General features: G+C 38.8%; 2 protein-coding genes across 9 annotated transcripts in view; one reads left to right on the top strand and one right to left on the bottom strand.

Annotated features, from left to right (window-relative positions):
- The window catches only part of LOC109428257 (glycerophosphocholine phosphodiesterase GPCPD1), a 76,810-nt gene that overhangs the window by 31,000 nt on the left and 18,338 nt on the right, over window positions 1–27,472 (bottom strand). For 4 of the 8 annotated variants that reach the window (XM_029872474.2, XM_062851591.1, XM_062851592.1 and 1 more), the window contains exon 2: window positions 12,545–12,799. In XM_029872474.2, the coding sequence (XP_029728334.1) occupies window positions 12,545–12,782 (238 nt within the window). In that variant the 5' untranslated portion in view covers window positions 12,783–12,799. Of the gene's footprint in view, window positions 1–12,544; window positions 12,800–12,869; window positions 13,060–13,088; window positions 13,114–27,472 lie in introns of those variants that run through there. The other 4 variants (XM_019703984.3, XM_019703985.3, XM_019703982.3 and 1 more) reach the window with 4 other exon arrangements.
- LOC109428261 (CLIP domain-containing serine protease B15-like) lies at window positions 3,842–5,962 on the top strand. Its single transcript, XM_029854288.2, has 4 exons — window positions 3,842–4,574; window positions 4,698–4,927; window positions 5,086–5,378; window positions 5,512–5,962. Exons 1-4 carry the CDS (start codon window positions 4,341–4,343, stop codon window positions 5,820–5,822), a joined length of 1,068 nt encoding a protein of 355 aa, XP_029710148.2. The 5' UTR covers window positions 3,842–4,340; the 3' UTR covers window positions 5,823–5,962.

Raw genomic sequence — 27,472 nt, 5'->3', positions numbered from 1 at the left:
GCAACTCGGTGCAGAACTCGATTTTTACAGCACTCGTCTTAATTATCCAACTCGGCAAGCCTCGTTAGATAAATGTACGACTCGTGCTGTAAAAATCGTCATTCTGCACCTTGTTGCGTAAACTACTATTATTCTACACCTGTCAAGTAATATAGCGTTTAATCTACATTATGAAAGCATTGAAGCATTATGGGATTTTGACAGTTCGGTATAGTTCTATAGGGACGTTGTTTAATGCTTCATTGCATTACCATGTTAAAAGCTTTAGTTGTAAACAGAAAAAAACATCAGTTCGAAAAAAATCTGTACAATCTTTTTAAAAACACAACCAAAGAAAAACAAACCCAAATTTTCATGGATTGCTGCATACAACTTGGATTATCATGCTCAGATGTTGCTGAAAATTTATATTGTGTATGGTTTTTTTTATTCTGGTTGGGACATAAAGACAATCAGATGCTGAGGGAACAAAAAATATGTGGGGTTGAGGTATTGGTTTCCTTATTTAACATATAGTGCCCCGATTTCATAAAATAAATGGTAGAAGTGAGCACGTATGAAAACAATAAGAGCAGAATCAACACAGACTAATTCATATCTTTATATTATCTTCGTTTGGTTCTACAATCGCTTGTTATCGAATGAATTTGGGAGAGTAAGATAACTGATGGCATTCAGACCCTAGCACAACTTCTTAGAGCCTCTGAAAACACAAATCAATAAAGCACGAGCTGAGTATACGTTACTTTATGTTGCACAATTTTCCGGGTGCAAAATGCATGGTAGTCGTAGCACAGCGTTAGCGCGTCCGAGTTTCATGGCAGTCCAGTTTCAGCAGTCTAGGTTCAATTCCCGAATTAGAATAAAAAACATCAGAGTGAGAGTATCGGAACAGGTATGAGAAGATAAAAATAGACAGAAAAACCAAAAAATACTTTTTTCTTTTGTTGACATGATGCCTTAAGTATACATTCCATACTATTTCATTGCATTAGCTATATGGTACAAGCATTTTTTTATGCTTTAGCAATAACCACAGTAAAGCTTGCTTCAAATCAACAATAGTAGCGCCACTTTCGACTTTAAACCTACTTTAATGGTGCCAATATGACAAAACAACTTTACATCGCATGTCATATAATACACTATAAAGCGAAATTAATGCTCTATATGCAGCGTCATGGTTACTTGGGTCACGCTTATCAAGTCATGAACATTTTATCCTTGGCTGCTATTAAGTAGGTAGGGTCTTGTACCATTTAGGTAGGTGTACCTATTTTGGGCACTTGCCGTTATAACTAAGTCAATTTCATACCGATTGAATTGAATTTTTGTACAGAGTTAGATACTGTACGTGCCTAACTCTATACAAAAATTCAAATCAATCGGTTTGAAATTGACTTGGTTATAACGGCAAGTGCCCAAAATAGCTACACCTGCCCAAATGGTATAAGACCCTAGCCTAGATTTGAATATGTAATATGTAATCAGTTCAGCGAACTCTATCTTAACGCTACTGGGTAACTCTCGCTGAGACCGTCCTACTATTTACACCATGTCTTCAAATATGTTTATGGTGGCGGTTTTCTGAAAGTCCCCCTCAAAAAAGTAAGAAAAATGCATTTGGTTATTCAATTTGATGGACCCCCGTTAGTTAGAGCCACAACCATTTTTGCGGACCCCTCGATTTTGATCAATTGTTGGCTCATTCAAACCGTTATATATAACATATATGTAACTCAAAAGTTTCTCCAAAAACCACCTCATAACAAAACGTTGTTGAAAAGAGGAAAGTTAGGGCTACTATTTAAGTTATATAAAAATGGGTCGGCCGTATTGATGTTGGCCGCCATCTTGGATTTTTATACCAAAACTGTTTTTTCGCCATATTGGCAACTGCCGATTTGCAAAATTTTTGCGTCTATCGAAAGCGGGGACATTTTTACACAACATATCAAAAATTTAGAGATGTATCTTTTTCCTATCAAAAGTTATGATACGCTTTCGATTGACGCAAAAATTTTGAAAATCGGTGGTTGCCAACATGGTGAAAAAACAGTTTTGGTATAAAAATCCAAGATGGCGGCCAAAACCAATACGGCCGACCCATGTTTTTATAACTGTAAATAGTAGCTCTATTTTTCCTCTTTTCAAAAACATTTTGTTATGAGGTGGTTTTTGGAGAAACTTTTGAATTATAACGGTTTAAATGAGCCAACAATTGATCAAAATCGAGGGGCCCGCAAAAATGGTTGTGGCTCTAACTAACGGGGGGTCCATCAAATTGATCAACAAAATGCATTTTTCTTACTTTTTTGAGGGGGACTTTCAGAAAACCGTTCACATAAACATATTTGAAGACATGGTGATGGTGTAAATAGTGGGATGGTCTCAGCGAGAGTTACCCTACTACAAAAATATCATTGCTGAGGTGCAAAAATGGTATGAAACAGAAAGGTATGTGAAAATCTTACGAAACTGTCCATGGCGTGCGGAGAAAAAGAGCGCCATAGCGCGGAAGCTTGTTGAAAGATAAAACTATGGTAGCTGCCAGGTTGTGAAGCCGCCGAAGGTAGATGATGTAAGAAAGGAACGAACGAACTCTCGTCTGAACCTTCCAAATACGGTAGTGAGCAGCTAAACGAAATACTTTACCATATTCTGTTGTAGATATGGGAATAAGAACTAGCTTTAGGACTTCATTGGTGCCGAAGAAGTCAACTCGTATTCTGATTTCTGTACAACAGATTGAGACCTTCGAATGAGTGTAATAAGTTTTGTACTTTTTAATTCCGTCCTATTTTGCTTATCCTTTGACAGATACGCGTATTTCGACTATCACTTGTAATCTTCCTCAATGTCAGTTATCCAGTGTCAGTGTCACTTATAAGTGGATAACTGATACTGAAGAAGATTACAAGTGATAGTCAAAACACCGACGAACCGACGTGACAGCTAGAACAAATAAATTCAAAATTGTTGTCCCCGACGCCATGATGAAAAATAGCCGAACACTACACTGAAATAAATTTTGTTGTCGTTTCCACCGAATCCATGGTAGAATTAAGAACTGTACCAACAATTTTCAACCGAATGCAAAATTCTGTTAATTGTACTGAAACATTGTCAATATTACCATGCGTGTATTACTGTTGACTAAAAACATTTTTAGTTCTACTGTTTGGGCATTGTAATTTCGACCATGTAGACTTGAATGTTGCGCGTCTTAGATAAACATGGTCAAAAATACACTGTCAAAATAGTAACATCAAGAATGTTTTTAGTCAATGGTACTTCACGCATGGTAGTATTGACAATGTTTCAGTACAATTAACAGAATTTTGCATTCGGTTGAAAATTGTTGGTACAGTTCTTAATTTTACCATGGATTCGGTGGAAACAACAACAAAATTTATTTCAGTGTACCGCCTCCTCAATAACGATTAGCGTTGTTTTGATAGCTTGACTCCAAACCCCCGTGTATTCATATAGGAAAAGGTTTGCGTCTGCGCTGATTTGACAAAAGCGTTCGCTCGCTTCGCTGATCGACCGTTACATTTAGGGGGGACAGTTTTGAAACACCACTGTCACGTCGGTCACGTCGGTTTATCGGTGGTTAAAATACGCGTATCTGTCAAAGGATAAGCAAAATAGGGCGGAATTAAAAGGTACAAAACTGATCACACTCATTCGAAGAGGGTATTCTGTTTAGAGGGTTCGAAAAGTTCGAAAATGTTTGCATGTACGACAGTAATATCACTATCGCAGGTATGTATGCTATGCTTAAGTTTTTTCGGTAGAAAGTCAGAAGCAAGGTCAGAAGGTATATACCATGGAAGTATATGCAAAGTATAAAAGAAAAAACAATTCAAAAGTAATTCAAAAAATTGAAGAAAAAATCGCTGAAAGTCAGAAGTCGTATTGCTGAATGCACTCAACATACAAAAAACAGCCAAACTTGCTGATGATTATTAAGTAGTACATTTTTTTTGCTAAATTCACATGTTCAGCACTTGTCGTATGTATTCAATGCATAAAAATACGGATGGTACTGAACAATAAAAAACGTATTGCAATCCAAACACAATTTGTTTGACCATGATACTTTGTGTTGATACCTTAATAATCACAAACATATCACAGCTTGTGAACCCATGGATGAAAGGAATCAACGTAGCGTGATTAATGGAAAACGTTGGTTTTGATACACTACCGTATTGAAAAACATCATCTTCCTGGCTTTGGTACTGTGTTGGTAAAAACCGGATCGTAGATGTATCAGTTGGACGTTTGATCTCTCGAGCATCGGACACGATTGTTCACAGTCGTCACAGTCTGAGATGTTTCCCTCGGCTGTCGTACTGTTTTTGCTGATACTGGGAATCTGTCTTGTCAAAAGCGAACTCAACGATACTTGTATAACAGCCAACGACCGAGTAGGACGATGTGTGGCACCTCCAGATTGCAAATTTGCATTAAAAATTCTACGATCGCAAAATGTTACATACGAGGAATATTACTATTTAGATCATAGCAAATGTGGTCAGACGGATGATAGTCCACCAAAGCCTTTGGTACGTATGGAATGGATTAAGCTGATTGCTTCAAGGTCAACCTTCTTTATCACACATAATCTACGAATTATAAGTGGGTTTTAAACTAGCATCGGTTTTAAACCATTATTGTATTTCTTCAAGGTATGCTGCCCGGTGGTTCAAAATGTTGCAGGATGTGGAGTTGCCAAACTCGAAAATCGTATTTTCGGAGGTGAACAAACCGAAGCAGGAATGTATCCATGGGCAGGTGTAATTCAATATCGAGTCAGCAGAAAAAGGTTCTCCGTGTATTGTGGGGTTGCCTTGGTGCATCATCGGTGGGCTTTAACGGCGGCACATTGTATTCTCAGCATTCCGAGATATTGGTCGATGTAAGCTATTTAGATTACCTAAGCATTTGTACCAAGCCACTTTGCTGAATACAGCAAGTTAATCAGAGTTCATAAGCCTCAGTTTGAGTCATTGTTGTCGATCAACCAGTTTCACTTGCTTCCTTTTTGATCAACTAAAATTTAACACTTGATTTCAGCCACCGTATCAGATTCAACGAGTGGGATACCACGAAAAAAGCCAGTTGTACCATCAAGAGAGATGTTGAAATATGCAGAGCAGAATACGAAATCGAAAAGGCTTTCCCACATCCTCTGTATCATGTCTACGATCCAAACATGCGGCACGACATCGGACTGCTGAAAACGAAAACAGACGTTGAAATAAACGATTTTGTAAAGCCAGTCTGCTTGCCAATCAGCGAAATCATCAGACAATTGCCCATCGATCAACAAGAATTTGTCGTTACGGGCTGGGGGCAAACTGATCAAGGTACGATATTTTCAGGATCACAAGTATAATAATTGATTAAGCCTTGTAACAAAGCCATTTTATGTCGCAGGATCACTTTTTTCTTTTAATTCTCTTCTGAAGCAAGCTTACTGTAAATGTTCGTAACTTTCAGGAACACCCGGACTACAACGGCACGTGACGGTAATCGGACAAAACAAAAGTGTCTGCGATAAAGCATTCGATTTGCAGCGTATAGTGCTATCAAAGGACCAGCTTTGCATCGGAGGATCAATAGGGCAGGACTCATGTCGCGGCGATTCAGGCGGACCTTTAACGCGTGAACATGAACTTGTCAACTACCTCATTGGGGTTGTCAGCTTCGGAGCGTACAAATGTGGCACCAGAAATCATCCCGGCGTTTACACCAATGTTGGCAATTATCTAGACTGGATAGAGGAAACTTTGATATCGAATTCGCCATAGTGTACAGCCACCATATATTTTTTTCTATACAGTACATTGAATAGTTCAAGATGGGTTGTTTGGAACACAAACTGCATAGCCAAAAAAGCAATTTCGGTGGTTAACTTAATCAGCGTGACAAATAAATAAATTTCTGTTAATTTTGCTATTTTGATTTTGAAAGGAGTGCTCTTTAGCATAATGCAATTTGGCATAAGATAATTGTGTCGATTCAAGATTTCGGCTCTGCGATGTATGAAATCCGTTTGAGCCTCTAGAATAGTTATTAGACTGGGTAAACAAAGTCGATTTTTCGGAACAAACTTTTTCGATTCCTTTTAGCGACCACAACTGTGCAAAATTTGGTTGCTTCCCTGATTGGTTTGCTGGCTGTTCGAGTCCGTATGAAGTTGATCATCAATATTAACTTCTTTTCTCGATCAGCCTAGATAGCTGTGTAGTGTCGGTAGCGATTGTCTCAATTGACTATGAATAACACTACGGACCGCCTGTTCCGGTGGTAAGAATCCACCAATAGGTGACCCTAATTCATGGTGTGATGCGGCTTTATGCTTACCGTGCCTAGGAATGAATGGCTAGGGGGGGTCTAATAAAAACCTAACCGCTAACGGAGCCTGTGGAGGGCGCCCTCCACAGTATGTAGCCCTTACTGCGCTAACCGGAACAATGGTGCAGTGGACTTTGTGTTTCTCCGAGACAATCAGCTGCCCTTCTTTAGTCTCACTTGAGGCTAAATAAGGGCGGGATTATGAAGATGTTTTTAATTAGTTTAAATTTTCACCTATATGGTTTCGCATTATGCGATTTACAGTGTATTCTGTGTATCCTCGCCTTTGGCGTTTTCCAATCGATACCGATTTGGCTTTATTGTTGCTGTTCTTTGTTGTGCTGTTGTTGCGAAGAGTTTAATCTTACCTAGTTTGGGTAGTGGCTACGGTTAGGATAGCTCCTTCAGCATAAAAGAACAGCAACGATCAATCTTTGCAGACTTATGCAAAATGGTACAGCCCAAGTGGCCTTGGTACAAGAACCTTACTTTCGTAAGGGAAATTTCTATCTAGGAAACCTTGTGAACCCGGTGTTTGCGACTTTCAGTAAACATGAAATGGCAAACTCGCGTGTCATGCCTCGAGCCTGTGCGCTTGTCAACAACGCAATGGTTGCTACACTCATCTCTGAACTAACCACCAGAGATGTATGTGCTATCACAATTGATGTATCTGTTGGAAACCTCAACAGGAAATACGTCTATTGTTCTGTGTATTTACCGCATGATGAACCATCCCCTACGGATGCTTTCAAACAAGTCATCGCATACTGCACTTCAAAAGGCCTTCCGCTAATTGTTGGCAGTGATGCTAATGCTCACCATATCATCTGGGGTAGCTCAGACATTAACTTGAGAGGCTCCAGTTTGATGGAGTACTTAAGTAGTACAGATCTTGCATTACTTAACATAGGCAACCGCCCAACCTTCATGGTATCTGCTAGAGAGGAAGTGTTAGATATAACGCTTTGCTCTAGCAGAATTAGTCACGAGCTGACCAATTGGCATGTGTCAGATGAAGAATCTTTATCTGATCATCGCTTTATCTTTTTTGAACATTTAAATGTTACTTCGCAAACATTGCGTTTCAGGAATCCTCGGTCAACAAACTGGGATCTTTATACTGATTTGGTTGCAGCCAACTTTCATGGATATTCACCATCCATTGACACTCCAAGTGATTTAGATGATGCCGTTGATACTACAACGACCTTCATCATGGAAGCTTTTGAAGAAGCATGCCCTCTACGGTCTGTGAAGATCACAAGAGGAACCCCTTGGTGGAACTCTGATCTGGCGAAACTCAGGAAACAATGTAGAAAGAGTTGGAACAGACGACGTTCGGCTGGTTCGGAGGCTTTCAGGTCGGTTCGCAAGGCCTACAGGAAAGCTCTCCGGTCTGCTGAACGATCCGGCTGGAAAACCCTTTGTACAAATGTTTCCAGCTTGAGTGAAGTCAGTCGGTTAAACAAAATCCTTGCGAAATCTAAGGATTTCCGGGTGAACGAACTTCGTTTGCCAAATGGCGATCTGACTTCCTCTGATGAGGAAGTTCTGGAATGCTTATTCAGCACACACTTCCCTGCATGTGTGGATATTGCATCTTCGGATGATCCTGATGTCTTTTCTTGTAGTTATGATTCTTTAGCTTCGGCTCGGAGTATTGTAACTATAGAATCGATTGAGTGGGCTCTTAATAGCTTTGCTCCTTCAAATCTCCTGGGGCAGATGGGATTTATCCTATTTTGCTTCAGAAGGGATTTGATTACTTCAAACATGTTTTGAAAAAACTACTTGTTTGCAGTTTTGCTACAGGGTATATTCCCAAATCCTGGAGGGATATTACTGTAAAGTTTATTCCGAAAGTGGGTCGTGCGTCGTATGAAGAAGCAAAGAGTTTCAGACCTATCAGTTTGACCTCTTTTCTTCTGAAATGCTTAGAACGCATTGTGGATCATCACATCCGTGATGTTCATCTGGCCAACGTGCCTCTTCATGTGAACCAACATGCCTACCAATCTGGTAAGTCCACTGTGACTCTTTTACACAAGGTTGTTTACGATATCGAGAAAGCATTCGCTCAAAAGCAATCTTGTTTGGGTGTTTTCTTAGATATCGAGGGTGCCTTTGACAACGTGCCTTTCGCTGCACGGAGTCATGGTATATCTCCAATGATTTCCAATTGGATTCACCAAATGCTCAAAAACCGATATCTCTTCTCGACATTGCGTCTAGCAGGGATTAGGAAATTGAGTGTTTGTGGATGCCCCCAAGGGGGAGTCTTGTCACCGCTTTTGTGGAATCTCGTAGCAGATACGCTATTAAGGCAACTCAATAATAGCGGTTTTCTTACTTATGGTTTTGCCGACGACTACCTAACATTGTTAGTTGGTATGTGCATCAGCACCCTTTTCGAGCAAAACGACCTTCAGGTAGTTGAGGGTTGGTGTCGCCAATGTGGCCTTTCGGTTAATCCGAGTAAAACATCTATTGTTCTTTTCACGGAAAGGCGAAACCGTAATGGCGTTTGACCTTTGCGTCTCTTTATTCTGAAATCGATGTGACTGAACAGGTAAAGTACGTTGGAGTCATTCTTGATTCCAAGCTTTCCTGGACCCCTCACATTGAGTTCTTTGGGCAATGCCGGCGTACTTTTGGTACAACTTGGGGTCTAAAACCCAAGTATATCAAATGGATTTACATAACTGTGGTTCGGCCAATATTGGCTTATGGATGTTTTGTGCGGTGGCAAAAGGGTGAAGTAAGAACGGTCCAATCAAAATTAGGCCATCTCCAAAGGATGTGCTTAATGGCGATTTCTGGAGCATTCTCTTCAACTCCCACGGCAGCGCTCGAAGTTCTCTTTGACGTTGCCCCACTACACATTCATCTCAAACAAGAAGCACTTTCTTGCACTTACCGGTTACGGGTACTCGGTCTACTAGAGGAAACTCCTGTGAACCGCACACCAACACACACCTCGTTGTTTTCACTTTTGATGAATTGGGACAAAATTGTCCTTGCTCCAAGTGATCTTACAATTGCTTGTAATTTTCCATATAGGACATTTTTCACGAAATTCCCTTCCCGGGAAGAGTGGACATCTGGTTATCTGGAAAGAAGTATTTCAGACGGCATCGTATGTTACACTGATGGCTCCCTTCTCGAAGGTCGAGCAGGTGCTGGTGTTTATTCTCGTGAGCTAAGGCTGTATTAGTCTTACTCACTTGGTAGACACTGCACCGTTTTTCCGGCCAAAATCTTTGCTCTTATGTGCGGAGTGCAATCAGAACTTCAGCAGCACGTAATGGGCAAAGTAATATACTTCTGTTCAGATAGCCAGGCTGCTATTAAAGCACTTACTTCGGCCAACTTCAGGTCGAAGATAGTTATCGCTTGTCGAACTCAAATCGAGGAGCTGAATTCAGCAAACGCTGTTCACCTTCTATGGGTTGGGTACCTGGTCATTCTTCCATCGCTGGAAATGAATTGGCTGATGAGTTAGCTCGCTCTGGAGCATCACATGACTTCATTGGCCCTGAGCCAGCTATTCCGATATCGAAGTGTTGGATTAAGCTTCAGATTCACACCTGGGCTGTCACTCAACACAGACAATATTGGAGTAGTTTGGAGTCAAATCGTCAAACCAAATTGTATAGTGCTGAGCCATCTCTACGGATGGCGAAGTATCTAACTAATCTGTCTAAGCAGAATTGCAGCATGCTGGTCAAAGCATTGACTGGCCACTGCCGACTCAGCTATCACATGGCGAATATTCAGCAAGCTGATTCATTTTCCTGTGATAGCTGTGAATCCGATAATGGAACTTCGTATCATTTGATATGTAACTGTCCAGTTTTCGCGCAACGGCGTTTCCCAGTATTCGGTAAACACTTATTAAGTGAAACTGACTTCAGAAACCTGAATCTTCAGGATATTTTGTTGTTCTTAACCCGCTGTGGTAAAGAGCTATTGGCTCTCTTTCGCTTTATGCGTTATTACAGTGCCCTTTTCAGGGCGCTGTTTGAACCCATTGTGGTACGCTTGTGAGTTAGTACCCTCTTCCTGGGTATTTTTCCTATTTCCCTACCTGTCCCTATCCCCATCCAAATCCTTTTTCCTTCCTTTTCCCTCAGGTAGATGATGAAATAGGCTGTTATTTTGGCGATGGCACAAATGTCCCAAATGGAGGATAACGTGCCTCTGGAGCCGGTCTTCTGATACCTGATACCTGAACTGTGCAAAATTTGGGAGCGATTGGTTGCTTCCCCGTATTCCGCATTGCGATTGAAATTTGTATAGATGTTAGTATGGGAAAACGTACTTTTTTTGCATTTTCCGGGTTGATACGATCAAATTTAAAGTTCCTCCATACAACGTTGACCCAGTTATATTTTAATATTTATTACAATATTTTACAATGATATTTGAAAAGATAAAGGGCGCAACCTTTTGAGAACGGTTTCAAATGGAAATCAATCAAGCGGGCTTTTCCCTTTTTCAAAATTTTGAGTTATTTTTTTTATTTTTTTTTAGAGATTCCACACTCTCGAAAAAATAAATATTACAAACCGGTTCTTCTAGTTCGTTGCAGCTTCACTAGCGAATAACAACGCCACTACTGTTCAGAACTCGATGTTTTTGTAGAGAGATTCGCATTCCTTTTTGGTATCCGCGTAAAAGAGCAAATCGTCCACGTAGAAATTTTTCGGACTCACCCAGGTAAGCTGGCAAGATTAAAAGACGAATATCTGTCGATCAGGTCTTAAAAGTAACTATTGCAAATACTCCTGGGATGTTCAGATCTTCTATGCAGAAATGTCTGAACGAAGGAGTTTTCCCAGAGGTTTAGGAGCAGCAGAGCTTGGTCCTATTGCCTAAGGCGGGAAACCCACTAAGAGACCTGTTGGCCAATATGCTTGCTTGACACGACGGGGTAGGTGCGCGAGACGATCATTATCAACATACTGTAGATGTCCTCTCGGATAACCAGTTTGGAAGGAGAAGTCGAAGGTAGACGCTATTTTGTCGGTCACAAAGACCACCGAGGCAGCTCTCCAGCGTAAGAGGAGGGGAATTCGCTACTGTGCAATAGTGACCCTGGATGCAAGGAACGCGTTCAATAGTGCCAGTTGGCTACTTGTACAAGATTCTCGGAAGCAACTACCAGAATCGATTACGACACAGAGGGGGGTCGGAGGTGTTTTCATATAACCTCAGGCTTTTATATAACCCAAATCACCCGTAACGGAGCTACTGAGGAGGTGGCGGTGGACTCGACGAGTTCTTCTGTGTACTAGCTAGCTGAAAGGCTTTCCTTCAGGAGGTCAAAGGGAATGGAAAGCAGTTTTGCAAGAACTGTGGGAAAAAGTTTAATAAATAACTAAAGGTCCCATTAGACATGACAAATATTTGGCCAAACAAGTCCAACAAATAACCAACACAACGTGAATCATAGCAACGTTGGATGAATGTCGGGTTTCAATGGCAAATCTTTGTCACAATGACAAACAGTCTAATGGCACCTTAAAGGATCTGAAAGTTTACTAAACAATAATCAAAAGATCATACATTAAACAAACACAATAAAATTAATTGAACAAAAAACGATTTCCGAAGCAAAATCTTTTTTTTTTTTTCTAAAGTCCACGCTGGTCCACGGGGAGGAGGAGGGGGTTCAAAAAGCACGATTTTTCTGTCCATGTGGTATATGGACAACCCCTATTCGCTTTTCGAATAGGATGAATTTGGGAGCGTGTGATTATTAAGGGCACTCAAACACTATATCTTGTGGCAGGCATAAAGATACTCTATGCCCAAGCAGTCAAGGAAATTTTGATTGATTTTAAGTTCCTGGACTATCCGGGAATCGAATCCATCATTCTCAGCATGGATATGCTGCATACCCATTTCTTTACAACTGTTGTTAAAAGGATTCTTCAATGGCAAGAATTTATTATATGCGACATTCATAATACGCCAATAACTTCTTTTTTGCACACAGGAAGAATTCTGGAAAAAAATAAAATAAAAACTTCAAGAATTCTAGTGGAATTATTGAAAAATATCGACGGTAGTCCGGTTGAACTATTTTATATGCTAAACCCATGTAAATTCGCAAATGAGCTATATGTTTACCTTAAGATTATCTGATAACACAAGATTAAGTACTCACCATCTTCCAACTGCATTTGAACGCAATGTTCCGGCTCCCAATTGCCCAACGCTTCGCAGTTCCCTGTAACGGCTATAGTTTCGTCCTTCAGTAGTTCATAGGTAACAAGAACTCGAAACTTGTGCCGTCGATCACCAGCGGGCTTAGCCGGTTTAGATTTTTTCGTCGATGTTCCTGCCGCTGAAGTTAGGCTGCTGGCCGATCCATCTTTTTCGTCAAGAAACCACCACCGCTGCATGATGTAGTTTTATTTGTCTGAAATAGAGAATAGTAACGTCTGATAGTGATAAAGCGCAACGGCTGTGTTTGCAGGAAATTAAATCACTCTAGAAACTATTTCTTTACACAGTTGACGGCAGAGTATTATAAAAGGTGTTGCTCACAGATCACTTGCCACAACAAGCTACCAGGTAATGAAAAGTTGATCGCAAAATTCACCCACTTCTTTGAAGCTCGCCTTATGGACTAAAAGCACGAAATAGCTCAACGACCAATAGAAGGTCATGGTAATGATCATCAATTGAAAATGATTCTTGTTATCTACCTTCGCTGATAACATTCAATTCTAAAATTCAATTGGCAAGATAACTGGAACTAACTCGATGATACGATGATCAGTACGTTAAACCATTGGCAATTGAAGACATTAACCCTTCTCTGCTATAGCCACCACAATCACACGACACTATGAGAAAGAAAATACGACGCTCTTACGAAACGATGTCTGGCAAAATCAACCGTCGTCGTCGTCGTCCCAAGTTACTTCAAGTGAGTGGAAGATGCACACCGGCTCTTAGAGCAACTTTGAACCACCGTTCTAAAAGTTATTGAATGATTATATTCTTAGATCGAAGATGTTTCAATTCGGATCTTTTAAGCATTTTGTTTGAATCATCATATGGATACAAAGCATTGTAAAAAATGAAGAGGGTTTCACTAAACAGCGTGACTCACCGCTGAAATGAAATGTTTCACGAAATTGCAGATGAAACATTATGTATATCTAAAGCTCGTCAGTTAAATAATTTAAGATTTAACAGCTGTAAAATTGCCTCGCAATGTTTACGCAGAACAATATTTTCGCAGCTTTTAGTGAACCCCTCTAGCGAAAATCTGTCTGATCACAACCCATCTTAACATTCTTAACATATGTGATCAATATCGATTTGAAATCTGTGCATACTCCTGTTTGCCAATATTTCACAATAAAAAGAATTTCATTATTTTCTGCAGAAATTTCAGTGTATCAAACAATTGTCCGTACCGCATTTTTTTTCGTCAAAGGCGCTGAAATTTTGACCGATAATAAACTATATATTAAAGCTCCATTGATAAAATTTTGAGCGAGAGTGGATAAGTTTTTTGAAAGTTACAGAACTTTCAGTAAAGCTTGACGGTTTATTGAAGAAAATTTCAATACTGAATATGTCAAAAAATATTGGATGAAATATTTTTAAACTTTTTTTGAGGGAACATTAACATAAGAACATGTAATACGTGTTACGGGTAGTTTGTTCATAATAAAAAAATAGAAAAATCTGCTTATGCAGTTGACGATGTTCATAAATTTACCATATTTTGCACATCTAATCTGACAAAAATAAAAGTGCATCAATTGAACGAAAAATACATGATCTGCATATGTAGTTTAGTAGGTCCTGTACAAAAATGCTACAACAAGAGAGTTTTAAGAAGTTTGCATTTTTATTGATCGAAATATGCGACATTTTCAACTAAAACTACGATTCCATAGGCTGCGTCCTTCAGTTGATCGTCCGGTTCATCGGCCGAAAGTAAGCTACTATTCCACTGGATAAAGAAAGCCACACGACTGAGCCTCCGTTTCAACGACTTTCTGGCTTATCAGCCATACAGCTCGTATGGCACGTCGATTGGAGCAGGCTGCTGTTTTGTTAGGTAACGAATTAGTATATGTCAGGTCGAAGCTTTTGATACTGCGCGCCTAATAAAGTCGATGACTGTTTCCAGAATTGAATGCGTACCATCTGCTCCGCGCTGCATTCATGCTGCTTCCCCACATGTGAGATGCTCTTCTGGACTACGGCAGACAACTACTGATCATCTAGAGTCCATCATCCGGAGGAACCCTTAATTCCAATTGAATTGTTTGTTTATATTTATTTATACAGTTTGTTTTTATTTATATTTTGAATTTTGTAATTATTGTAAGTTAAGCATAAGTTAAAACACTTCCTTCAAAGAGAAACTTTCTCACTGGAAGTGTGCCATGAATTGTAAATGATGTATGAAAAGAAGAGGAGGTTTTATGCCTTTGGGAGAAGAGATTCCGATAGAAAGAATTTCACTCCCAGGGGCTTTTCCCTGCTCCACAATAAAAACAATAAAAAAAAAACTCTGAACATATACAGATTATTCATATTTTTTCCGGCCAGATGTGAATAAGGTATCAGAGTTGTATAAGTTACATCAAACAGACCAAAAATCGGGTCAGATAGTGCCGGAATACATGGTCGAATTAAATAATAGCATGTTTTGATGTGAAGGTCAAAAAGTGATATTGTTTGTTTGAGATAAGAAAATAATATCTCAATGTTAAGCCACGACATTGTGAATGCCTCATTTACCTATTGTTCGTCGAGCGAAACAGTTATAAATACAGAGTTTAAGAATAAATGATGGGGTTTCCAGTTATGGCAGGCAAAGAAAGCCCTTCAATTAATAACTGTGGAAGTGTTCAAAGAACACTAAGTTGAAGCGAGACAGGCCAAGTCCCAGTGGGGACGTAGAGCCATAAAGAAGAAGAAAAATAAATGATATAACAAAGTAATCGAATATCGATCTACGACCCCCCTCATCGACCGACTCCAACCTGCTGGACATGGAAGATAACGAAGATGATGGTAAAAGGATCGTCATCAACTCCCAAGAATCTTTAGCAAGTAGCAAAGGATCCGAAGATAACAAGGGTTCTACGGAAGCCAAGGGGGCCCCGAGCAAGAAAATCCCCACACTCACACGCTCGCAGAGGAAGCAGCTAAGAACTCTCCGGAAGAAGAGATAAGACCGGAATGAGGCCTTGTCTATAATCCTGAATAAGGAGAGCGAGCCCACTTCCTCAAAACGACCTAGACAAATCCGCCACATAGGACCCCAAACAAAAAAGGGTGAAGCATCATCTGGATCCGAGAGAGCGCGCCCAACAGTCCTCAAACCGCGCGCCTCAGACAAACGTGTCTGGACAACAAAACCCACCCATGAGGGAAACAGCTGGTATCAGCTACAGTGATGTGGCCAAAAGCGTGAAGGTCGGGATAATACCCAAAGACTTTCCCACCGTCCAACTTACTACATCCTAGCTAGACCTTCTACAAGAAGCACTCCTGCTCAGAGTAGTTCAACTGCGAAACGAACCAATAAAACCCAAATTCAACAACCTCATCTACAAGTCCGGTTACATGGTTCTAATCTGTAAGGATCAAGAGACTGCTGAGTGGTTAAAGAGAATATCTTCATCCATGAAACCATCCATGAAACCCAAGGTGCAGAGCAGATGGCAATGGACGAAGTGGCGATTCCACGTCCAGAGATGATCCGAGCATTCTTCCCACAAAGCTCCAGCTATGACGACGACCGAATAAAGGCTCTCATAGAAAGCCAAAATGACATCATAACAGCTAATTGGCGTATTGTGAAACGATCCATTCTGAAAAACATTAATGTTAAATATGGATCAAACAGGTCTGTCTCATAAAGAGAGAGAGAGACATTCATGTCGAATGGATCTTCACAGTAGAGGGTGCGTCGATGGAAAAGTTGAAGAAGTCCAAATACACCCTCAACTACCGATTTGATGAAATCCAACTCAAGAAGATTACAGATCAACCGACTGCCACTACCGCCAATCCGACAGAAAGGCCGACCCAAGAGAAATCTGAAGAAGCCTCCGGTTCGGACGAGGTTAGTAAATCTCACCCCAAAAGCACCATAAAAGCTAGTCTGTCCGCCTCTAAAAGAAAAGCTCGAAGCTTACATGCGACCCCCTGCTCTAGTGGTACCAAACCAAAGTTATCTAAACAGGGCAAAGGGGGTGCAAAAAGCGACAGCTTGACCACAGAGGCGAAACTGGCAGGCCAGGTCGCTACAGGGATGAGAAACAATCCAAACTGTAACATCAAACTACATCCTGATGATCCGCAACATCCAAAGCCGGATAGTCGTCGTCCGGAAAAAAGCGGGAACCCCGGAAATGGCGACTAAAGTTCTGTCGGCGGTTCACCAAAGAGAATTTAACCGTGGCGTGGCTCTCATTCAAGAGCCATGGGTCAATAATTCCAGAATACAAGGTATTCCACAACACTCATGTAAATTGGTATATGATGACAGCCAGCTTTCTCCTAGAGCGGCTATTTCATTACATAACAACTGTACATACTTTCCAATTTCAGAATTCATAAAAAGGGACATCGTAGCGGGAGTAGAGAGATCTTGGTGGTCTCGGCATACTTCCCAGATGACGTGAACGAAATCCCTCCTCCAGAAATAGCTGCGCTCGTAGCCTACAGCCACCAACACAACATCCCCTTCGTCATAGGGTGCGACGCAAATGCACATCACACCGTATGGGGAAGTACCAATATAAATACCAGAGGTGATGAGTACCTGTTACAGTTTCTCTCTTCCAAGAACATTGACATTTGTAATGTTGGTGACAACGACAAGCCCACGTTTGAAAACTCCATTCGTCAGAAAGCTTTGGACTTGACTCTATGCATCATAATTAATTTTAGTTGGCTTTTTCCGGTGATATTTATACTACTCCAAGTAAGAGGGAGTAAGGAAAGTAATGAAAGAATACGGTGGATAGATACGCAAGCGAGCGATAAGAGAAATTGAACAGAAATTGAAATTAACAGAGGGCCATTGTTGAGCAAAACAATCACAACGACGATCTTCTTGCCATGTGTTCTCGAGTTGAACGGCTAGGTAATAGTAGTTAGATGAATACGACTATCCCTAGACAGGCAAAAAGATCGTGGTGTGATCTGTTAAATGTTACTCGGCTGTATTTTCGGCTCTATCGATCGGTGGTACTTGTTCAGAGATTCATGACGAGCGAACATTACTAATTGGATTTTTCGCGTTTTCATCTCGCATGCTGCTATTGTACCCTAATGATCTTTAATGCGAACCGAAGTTTTATTAGTTTTTGCCAATTCTGGACGAACATTTGAAAAGGGCCTATCTGCTTTTTGTAAACAAACATGTTTCTGTCTCTGCAGGGCCCATCTGCATCCACCCACGCACATCAACACCCTTAACAGATAGCTTGAAGAACACTCTTTCTGATAAGGGTGTTGATGTGCGTGGGTGGATGCAGATGGGCCCTACAGAGACAAAAACATGTTTGTTTACGCAAAGCAGATAGGCCCTTTTCAAATGTTCGTCCAGAATTGGATTCTTCAATCACCGCATGACTTTATCATAATTAATTTTAATTGGCTTTTTTCGGTGATTCCTGATTCAACACCTGAGTCGAGCATCGGCTACCAAGGCACTGGAATTGCTGTCTCAGATCCACAAGAGATCCAATCATGGATCAAAAAAGACGCAATAAAGGTTGCAAAGCAAGCTTTCACTCGGGCCAGGATTGAGAGGACTATGAGATCTTTCGAGCCACTGTCGAGGACTGTCTTCATTCCGAAGGCAGGAAAGAGAGATAAAACTAACCTCAAAGCATTCAGGCCGATAAGTCCTCTGTAAGGCTCAAAATTATGGAAAACCAATTCGCTTATCAAAGTGGAAAATCTACGATCTCGGCACTACATACGGTAGTTCAAAAGATCGAAAAAACACTTGATGCAAAAGAAATTGCTCCTTGTAGCATTTCTTGATATTGAGGGCGCATTCGATAACGCTTCTTATTCGTCTATAGGGTCAGCAATGTTGAGGAGAAAATTCGACCCATACATTGTTACCTGGGTACATGCTATGCTAGCTAATCGAAAAATCTCCTCTGAGCTTAGCGGTTCATACATCACTGTTAAAGCAACAAATGGGTGTCCGCAAGGCGGAGTGCTTTCTCCTTTGTTGTGGTTACTGGTGGTGGATGAGCTTCTAGACAGCTTAGAGAGAAGAAGCTTCGAAGTGGTTGGATATGCTGATGGCGTTGTCATTATTGTACGAGGCAAATTCGAAAGTGTTATCGTGGAAAGAATGAAATCTTCCCCAAATCACACTTTTTCCTGATGTCAAAAGGAACAACTAGGCATAAATCCTACAAAAACAAAAAACTTCCATTATCCCTTTCACCAAACGGAGAAAGGTCCAACTGAAACCCCTTTTCTTGAATCAAACACAAATAGTTTATTCAAGTGAAGTAAAATATCTAGGTGTCATACTTGACGCAAAACTGAATTGGAACTCTCATCTCCAATCAGTTGTGCAGAAAGGTCTCAATACACTTTGGGTTTGTTCAAAAACCCTGTGTAAAAGATGGGGCCTAAAACCAAGTATAATCATGTGGATATATAAAACCATTGTCCGTCCCAGGACTACTTACGCTTCCCTTGTCTGGTGGCCTAACACTAATGAGGCTGGGGGGGGGGGGGGGTGTGGTCTGACCAAAGTCTACGCTCCATACAAATTTTAAAATTTTTGTATGGACAAAAGTCTACGAGGGGGGAGGGAGGGGTCTAAGATGGCCAGATTTTGGTCTACGTGGTTTATGAACCGCCCCATACATATCCATATGCAGTAGGTGCTCAATAGTATCTTATTTGGAGCACGTCCACCTGATACTATAACGATGTGTTCATTCTTTCCCACCAGGAGTGGGAAGGAGGTGGACCCATCGTTCCAACAGGCTCTATAAATTTCTTCACAGATGAAAATGAATAATCTGACAGGCTCCGGAATCTATGGCCCTAGAACAAAAATCTCTGTCCACTTAGGACAGTGGCCCACAGTATTTCAGGCGGAAATATATGCAATATTAGAATACGTGTTATTATGCCTGAGGAGAAAGTATAGGTTTGCAAAAATATGTATTTTCTCTGACAGCCAAGCGGCACTTAAGTCGCTTAATAACTACACTTTTAACTCAAAGCTAGTGTGGGAATGCATTCTGGCTTTGAAAAACTTATCCATACGCAATCGAGTCTACCTATTTTGATCCCAGGACATACGGGTCTAGAGGGAAACGAGATTGCTGATGAGCTAGCCAGGAATGGATCTAATGAAAGGTTCATTGGCCCTGAGCCCTTCTGCGGGATGTCAGACTGCTCTGTAAAAATGGAACTGAACAAATATATGGTCAGTCAAATCACATCAAACTGGAATGCACTTCTCCATACGAGCCAATCCAAAAGGCTCGTAACGATTAACCCCAAGAAAACCCAACAACTATTAGGTCTCAACAAAATGGATCTCAACATCTACATCGGTCTAATAACTGGACACTGCCCCTGCAAATACCATCTACAAAAGATCGGAGCTATCCAAACCTCAAATTGCCGCTTCTGTGACGAGGAGAGAGAAAAATCGAAACACATCCTCTGCTGTTGCAGTACACTCACCCAACGTAGGTTCAAAGTTCTTAGCAAGCCCTTTTTAGGGCCTGCTGACATATGGATTTTATCCCCCAAGAACGTGGTTGGCTTTATAAAGCTAGTCTCGCCAGAATGGGGGAGTAACATTCTGTAACTCAGGATCTCTATTCATCAATAATAGATGGTCTTCAGTTCAGACGATACTAAGGTATCTCAGTGACAAAAATGTTACTAAAATAACTTGCGTACCTCACAGCAGAAGGGTATATCACAATAGTTCTAAAATCTGGACGCAGTGATCTTCACCCGACAAACGAGGAGAATCGAATACCGTGTGTGAAAGTTAAACCCAACCTCCGAAGTCCTCGAATACAATATTGACTTGCAAAAAATTAAGTTTTGATTTTTCCCAAGCTGTTCAATCTCTGTTAATGTTTTGAAAAAAAAAATTGTATTCAATTATACAAAAAAAAATTGGAATCACTGGTAGTTACTAACGAAGTTTAACTATGTAGGTATATCAATTGCACTTCGCAAACTATGGGATAGAACATACCATCATGTACGGTGGATTATCTAGTGTTTTCTTACCCTCGGATGTCACCGAGTACGGACGACTAATGCACGTGAAACCATAGCTAGCCAAGCTGCCACGCGATACGGTATGCACATGGTATGTAATTGGCCGAGTGTAAGTCTCTCCCGGACGTGATACTTGTAAATAAAAACAGCTTTCGTATACACATTATTTTGCTTCGCCGCTTTTCGATTCAGCATTCGTAAACAAAATCATCACATGATGGTGGTGGCGTGCCTTCATCGATTATAAAATCGTCTATTCAACCGGTTTGCGCTGGGATCTTTGCCGCCATGCGGTGTCTTCAAGAAAACCTTGAAACTTAGAATCGATTGATTTGTACTAATAGTAGGTCAATGACTTTTTTCAGTTTCAGCCTAACGGGTTGATTTTGTTCGGGTCATACCGAAGGAAGTAGCAACGGTAATAACTTTTTAATTCTTCGCATCTCGTAACAACTTTGTTTAAAACACTTTCAGACCCTTTAACGACGAACTTTGGTTCTGTCTATATGTTATGGTAAGAAAGCCATAGGAAAGTGGAACCATCTCGGCAGGCCTTTTTTTGGCACTTTTCGGCTATAACTCAGTCAATCTCACATCACATCAACTGACACAATTTTAGTATCTAGCCGTGTACAAAATTTCAAGTCAATTGATTTTGAATTGACTGATTTATAGCAAAAAAAATGCCCAAAATACCAGCCACTGTCCAAGTGGCTCGGTACCCTATGTATTGAAGACAAAATACTTTACAAAAAGAGATGGGAATAGAGCGGATAGATTCGTTATAATATTATATGTTGCCTTTATTGAAAAAATCCTCTTTTGTCCTCTATTAATGTCATAGCTATCCAATTAGGGTTATTTTATTACTAGATGACTTTGGGCCGATAGGCAGGTTTGTTCTTTTCGTCACTGGAGTTTTTGTAGGCCAATTTGGTTGAAACTTGAACAATATAATTCAGCTTGGCTGGGAAAGATTTGACGCCAATTTTGAGTTCAATAGGTTTAAAAAAAAACCATAACGAAGAAAACAAAACTGCCGGAAATACGTAAGTTCCCTTATTTAAAAAATATACATCCAAGCATTATAAAATGTCTCTATGTTGTTATTTCGGAATCATCAACTGTATTTATAATTGTTACTTAGCAGTGGCGTAGCTAGGAATTTGGGGGCCCGGTGCGGAAGCAAATTGGTGGGCCCCCATGAAAATTACATAATATGTACATATTTTACAATGATAAATCTATATATTTAACTGTCGAATAATCTCACTGTTATATTTTGTACAAAACTTTAAAAAAATCTCGCTTTTTGTACTCAGTATTCTAGTGATGCTGGCAGTGATGGCCAAAGGAAGGTTAAAAATTATCTATCTTATCTTATTTTCTGTTTTCCTTTATGATTTTTTCGGGAGCGCGAGATTTTTGTATAAGAATTATGCTGAAAATGTTTTAACAATTTATTTAGAAATTGCACCAAATAATCATTTATAAACGCTTTCAAAGATTGCTTTACTTTTTTCTTTAAGAAATTTTTCTTGAAGAATAATTTGTATTCAAGAAACTTTTAAGTTGTAAATGCAAGAATATCATTCAGTACTCCTCTAAAAGCACTCCTTCAGGAATGATATTATTATAATTAGCCTTATTAATGAGGCTTTCAGTCCCTTGGCTGGTTCACCTCAGACATGCAGGAATGTTTTCAAAATACTACAGAGTAATTCAAAAGATTCTTGCAAAGGCTTCATCGAGTATTTCTCGAAATATTAGTTTAAGAATCTATCAATTATATTCTGAGGATTCATCTAGAAGATCATCTAAAGAATTCTTTCAAACTTCCAGAAAAAAATACTACAGTGACCCCACAATTTATGAATCGTCAAAAATGACCACAGTTTATGGATCACTCATTTGATCAACATGGTGATTTATAAATAGTGTACAAAATTAAGGTGATTCATCGGTGTGGGGTCACTGTACAAAAAATCATCAATGATTCATTTAGAACCAGATGTTCTTCCAAGAAATTACATCGGGATTCCCTCAGAGGAAGAGAAGCCCTTCTAGGGTTTCTTTAAACATTCTTCCGTTTCTTTCAGAGAATCCTCTCAATATTCCTTTGGTGATTTTCCATAGATTCTTTAAGTATTTCTCAATTCTTCCCTCAAATAACTTTTTTTAAATATTTCTCCAATAATTAAACTTGGAATTTCCTCAAGCATTCATCACTTATCTTAGTGTCTTTTTAAAAATTTCTTAAGAATTACTTCCTAAGATTACTTCAGAAATCCCACCAAAAATTCCCTTTTCCAAAAAAATCTTCAAGGATTCTTCAAGAAGTTTCTGTAAGGTTTTACTAAGAGATTCATCATAGGATTTCTCCATTAATTAAACAAAATCTCCAAGGATTCCTACTGAAGAAATTCTGTAGGAGTTCTGTAGGAATTCTTTCGAAAAATGCTTCTGGATTTCCTCTAACGAATTTTTCAGTATTCATCAACTCTAGGAGTTTTCTCAAGAGTTCCTTCAGGAATTTTTGCTAGTATTCCTCTGGGCACTCTTCAAAAAATTCTATTTCTCCAGAATTTATGATTGATTCCTCCAGAATTATTACGTTATTTTTTATATAATCCGTGCTCACTTCTAACAAATATACAAAAATAAGAAACAGAACAAAAACGCTTCATTCCATTGTTTTGAGTGGGATAAAAATGGCAGCGTAAATGGCTAAATAGTAAAGAAACAGATATCCTATCTTATCAAAACAAATAACTACTCCAGAAGTCTCTCCAAGGATTTAGGAAATGCTCTAAGGTTATTCAAAATTTTATAGGATTTCCTTTAAGGCAGCCTTCAGAAATTGCTCCCAAAATTCCTTCAGGATTTTTTCCAGAGATTTCTTTAGTAATTCTCTTGCGATTTGCCCGAAGATTCGTTCAGATTTTATTCAAGTATTCTCTTAGAGTTTCTTCAATTGATTTCATTCATTCATTCCTAAACTGATTTTTCCAGGTATTTAACAAATAATTTTGTACAAGAAATCTTTTAGGGTCTTTTTATGCAAGGATTTCTTCATGAATTTATTTAATTACTACTGCAAGGATTTTCCGGAGATTCTTACACAAATTCCTCCAAGAAATTCCATAGGAATTCCTCCAGGGGATGCATTGAGTGTTTTTGTCAGATTTTTTTTAGAAATTCCTCTAATAAGCCTATTCAAGAATTCATAAACTCAAAAAAAAAAAACAAAAAAATTCTTTCAATTCTCACAGAAATTCCTCCTAGAAATTCTATAGAAATTTCTTCATACATTTTTAGGTAATTGTTTGTGATCTCTTCTGGTAATCTTAATTTTTTTGTAAATTCTTTTGGTAATTCTCTTGAGATTTTTCTCGGTCGTTCCGTTGTTAATTCGTGGATTTATTTTTAATTTGCAAAGATGTATCTCATAGAAAATCAAAAGTAATAACAGACGAAATTTAATAAAGAATTATCAGAAGAAATTTACAGAGGAATTACCAAAGAAGCTTTTAAAAGTTGCCACTTAAATTTACAAACGAATCGACTAATTAATTTTCAAAGTACCTGTATGTGTCTCTGACAGGTTTTGGGCCGCTGAATCCGAATCCGGGCGCATATTTGTTTCAGGACGCCACAATTTTGAGCTATAACTCAATTTATAGGGCAAAATATGCGATTTTGGGCTTTTTTGACTGCAAGCCGTTAAACATGGAAATATTTTTTTAAGCAATTTAAAGGTAAAATGGTCAAGTGACATCTAAATTTACGACTCACGCAAAATATTTCGTTTTATCAAATCAAATTTGAAAGATTTAAGCATTTTATGTCAATATGTAAACTTGCATGCAATTTTTGGAGGGTGGTTTGTATCGTACCTAACATACCCGCTGCCCAAAATCTTTCAGAGACACATTAGTTTGCTCTTGAGACAGACCAAAAGTTAATTTTTGTTACGCTGTGCTATTGAAAGAATTGAGCGATTCCAAGCAACAGCATCAAAATTAAGGAAAATTTTTAATTCATGATTTTCTATTGAACTGAAACTTTGCACAGTTTTTCAGTTCCATCTAAATCGCCATTTTTCGATATCAAATTTTTATTTAGAGCCACGACTAACTTTTCAAAAGGGTGTATGTGAAAATGGTTCAAAAATATTCAAAAATATGCACAGCAAAAACGGATTGTTCGATTGTTATGAATTTTTCAGCAAAGTTAGATAGCTAAATGGTGATTTCTAAGAAAATATACACTGTGAAAAAAAATCTATTTTATCATTGAAAAACATCATTTTTGTCACAAAAACTCAAATATCTCAAAACCCTATCTTTTTACCAACTTGAATTTTTTAGGGAAAACGGTCCATTGTATTAGCAATCTACCATAAAAATTTGGTGATGGTAAACTAATAAACAAAAAAGTTATAACATTTCAAAAATTTCACAATTTTTACATTTAGTAAAAAAAATTTTTCTGTGTAAATTATTTCGGCCGGGAATCGCGATTTGATGCTGATTTTATTGTTCAGCAAAGTTAGATAACTAAATGGCGATTCCTAAGAAAATATACACTGTGAAAAAAATCTTTTTTAACATTAAAAAATATCATTTTTGTCACAAAAATTCAAATATCTCAAAACCCTATCTTTTTACCAACGTAATTTTTTAGAGAAAACGGTCCATTGTATTAGCAATCTACCATGAAAATAAACAAAAAAGTTATGACAATTCAAACATTTCACAATTTTCACATTTAGTAATAATTTTTTTTAGTGTAAATTATTTCGGCCGGAAATTGAAGTTTGATGCTGATTTTATTGTTAATGGCCTTGCGTGAGTAAAACAAGTTGTTTTTATTATATATTATATATACATATAATATAATATACTATGTACCGTAATGTTCCGATTTTATCACGCCCTCCGCGCATTAGTCGTTTATTCATTAATTTGCTGTTACATTTGAGGACAAGTGTTTTCCCTCTTCTTCAAGATGAATGTTGAAAGCGTGTTTTGCAACGTTAAAAATATTTAAATGGGTATAGATGTTGAAGAATATTACAGGGCATTTTTGAAAAGGGGCGTAATTAAATTGTTTAAACAGATGTCGCTGATGGCAATTTCTCAGTTTTTGTCGTTTTCGAACTTCCTGCGCCCTGCTTTACCGATGATATACAGATGGCTCGTTTGTCAAATTCTAGACGGCAGGACGTGCAAATGCGTAATTTTGTACACAATGTGGACATTTGGGCATAACCAGTCTCTTTCAGTTTATCTATGGTGCTTTCGGTGAGATTTCGTAACTCTTTTGAACATTTTTTTTCATCAAACGGTCTACAAGAGAGCGTTGAGTTGAAGACCTTTGAGAAAGCGACTGTTCATCTTGTTCGTTAGATTATAATAAACAAAATCACTTATTAATTTTAACTTACTTGTTTGGTGTTGGTGGCTGAAGAAAAAAAATACTATACAATTTTTAATATTCATAGCGGTAGTATTTTTTTGTTTTTTTCGTGAGCATTGTCAGGTATGTATACAGACAAACAAACGTAACACTGGCGAAATTTTCATTGACCACGCCTTCAACGATCATTTTGAATCTTGGTTGTGGCTTTCATAACAAGAAGAGCGCCCATCGTTTTTCTTTGCGTTTGACGTTTCACACTAGCGCCTTCTGATGACGATATTGCACAACGCAGTGTTTCGTGAAACATTTCCACCAGGTGGTGACAGTGTGAACTGGGCGATGAATTTTCACTAAAATTGTTCTAGGCGTTTCGTCTGTTTGTCTGTGGTATGTACCTCTTATGCATTTGTTGTTGTTGAAGTTACTCGCATTCTTCCGATCATAAAGTCTGTTCTCTACACACTTAATTTTGATTACCGCACGGTGTGTCTGGTATAAGAAATTTATTACAAAAAAATAGGCATCGCTAATTTTTACGTTACGTGAAAGTTGACGCTACTAGCTTTCATTCAAGCCCAACATCGAAATATTCCATCGGGGGAACTTTTTCATACAAAAATTGGGTATGTTTGTTAAGTAGAAATAGGGATTAATTTGGAACCGTTCATTTTGTATGGGGAAAAACAGTATTCTGAAAAAGTTGTTCGAGATCCCTCGGTGGATTTTTTTGAGGGACCGTGCAAATGAAAGCTGGAAGTCTCTATTTTTGAATAGCGAAAAATTTGGTGTACCGAGTTCGGTAATTTTTTGACGAGATTAAAACTGCTGAGCACCGAACTCGTTCAGCAAAAATGCATTGTTTACCTTTTCCATACGATTTTGACAGTTGTTTTACTGAGCCTCAGTAAAATCGATTACCGAAACTACCGAGATCGTACTGCTGTTATAATCTCGTCAAAAAAGTACCGAACAGGCAATTCAGAAATAAGTGTGTAAGAGGGATTTTTTTTGCGGATAAACTAGACGTATACGCGTATAAAAAAAACTTTTATTATACAGCTTTTGTCTTAAAAATAAATTCAATTCCATTTTTCTTATAATCAACAGCTTTTCAACACTATCAAGGGATTTTTTCACCAGTCACGTACAATAAAAAGTATGACAATCTCAATATTTTTGATCACAACACTGGATCGCGTCTAAGTTTCAAATAGATACTATAGTAATTACGAATAATCAAACTAAAGTATCATGAAAACAACTTGTTTAATTCAGGCGGTAGCCTTTACAATAAAATCAGCATCAAAATATAATTCTCGAAATAATTTACACAGAAAAAATTTTTTTTTTGTTACTAAATGTAAAAATTGTGAAATGTTTGAAATGTCATAAC

The sequence above is a fragment of the Aedes albopictus genome, chromosome 2, assembly GCF_035046485.1.
Source record: "Aedes albopictus strain Foshan chromosome 2, AalbF5, whole genome shotgun sequence".
Classification (NCBI taxonomy): domain Eukaryota; kingdom Metazoa; phylum Arthropoda; class Insecta; order Diptera; family Culicidae; genus Aedes; species Aedes albopictus.
Note: the sequence above shows the minus strand (reverse complement) of the source record. Positions and strands in the feature narration are given on the sequence as shown.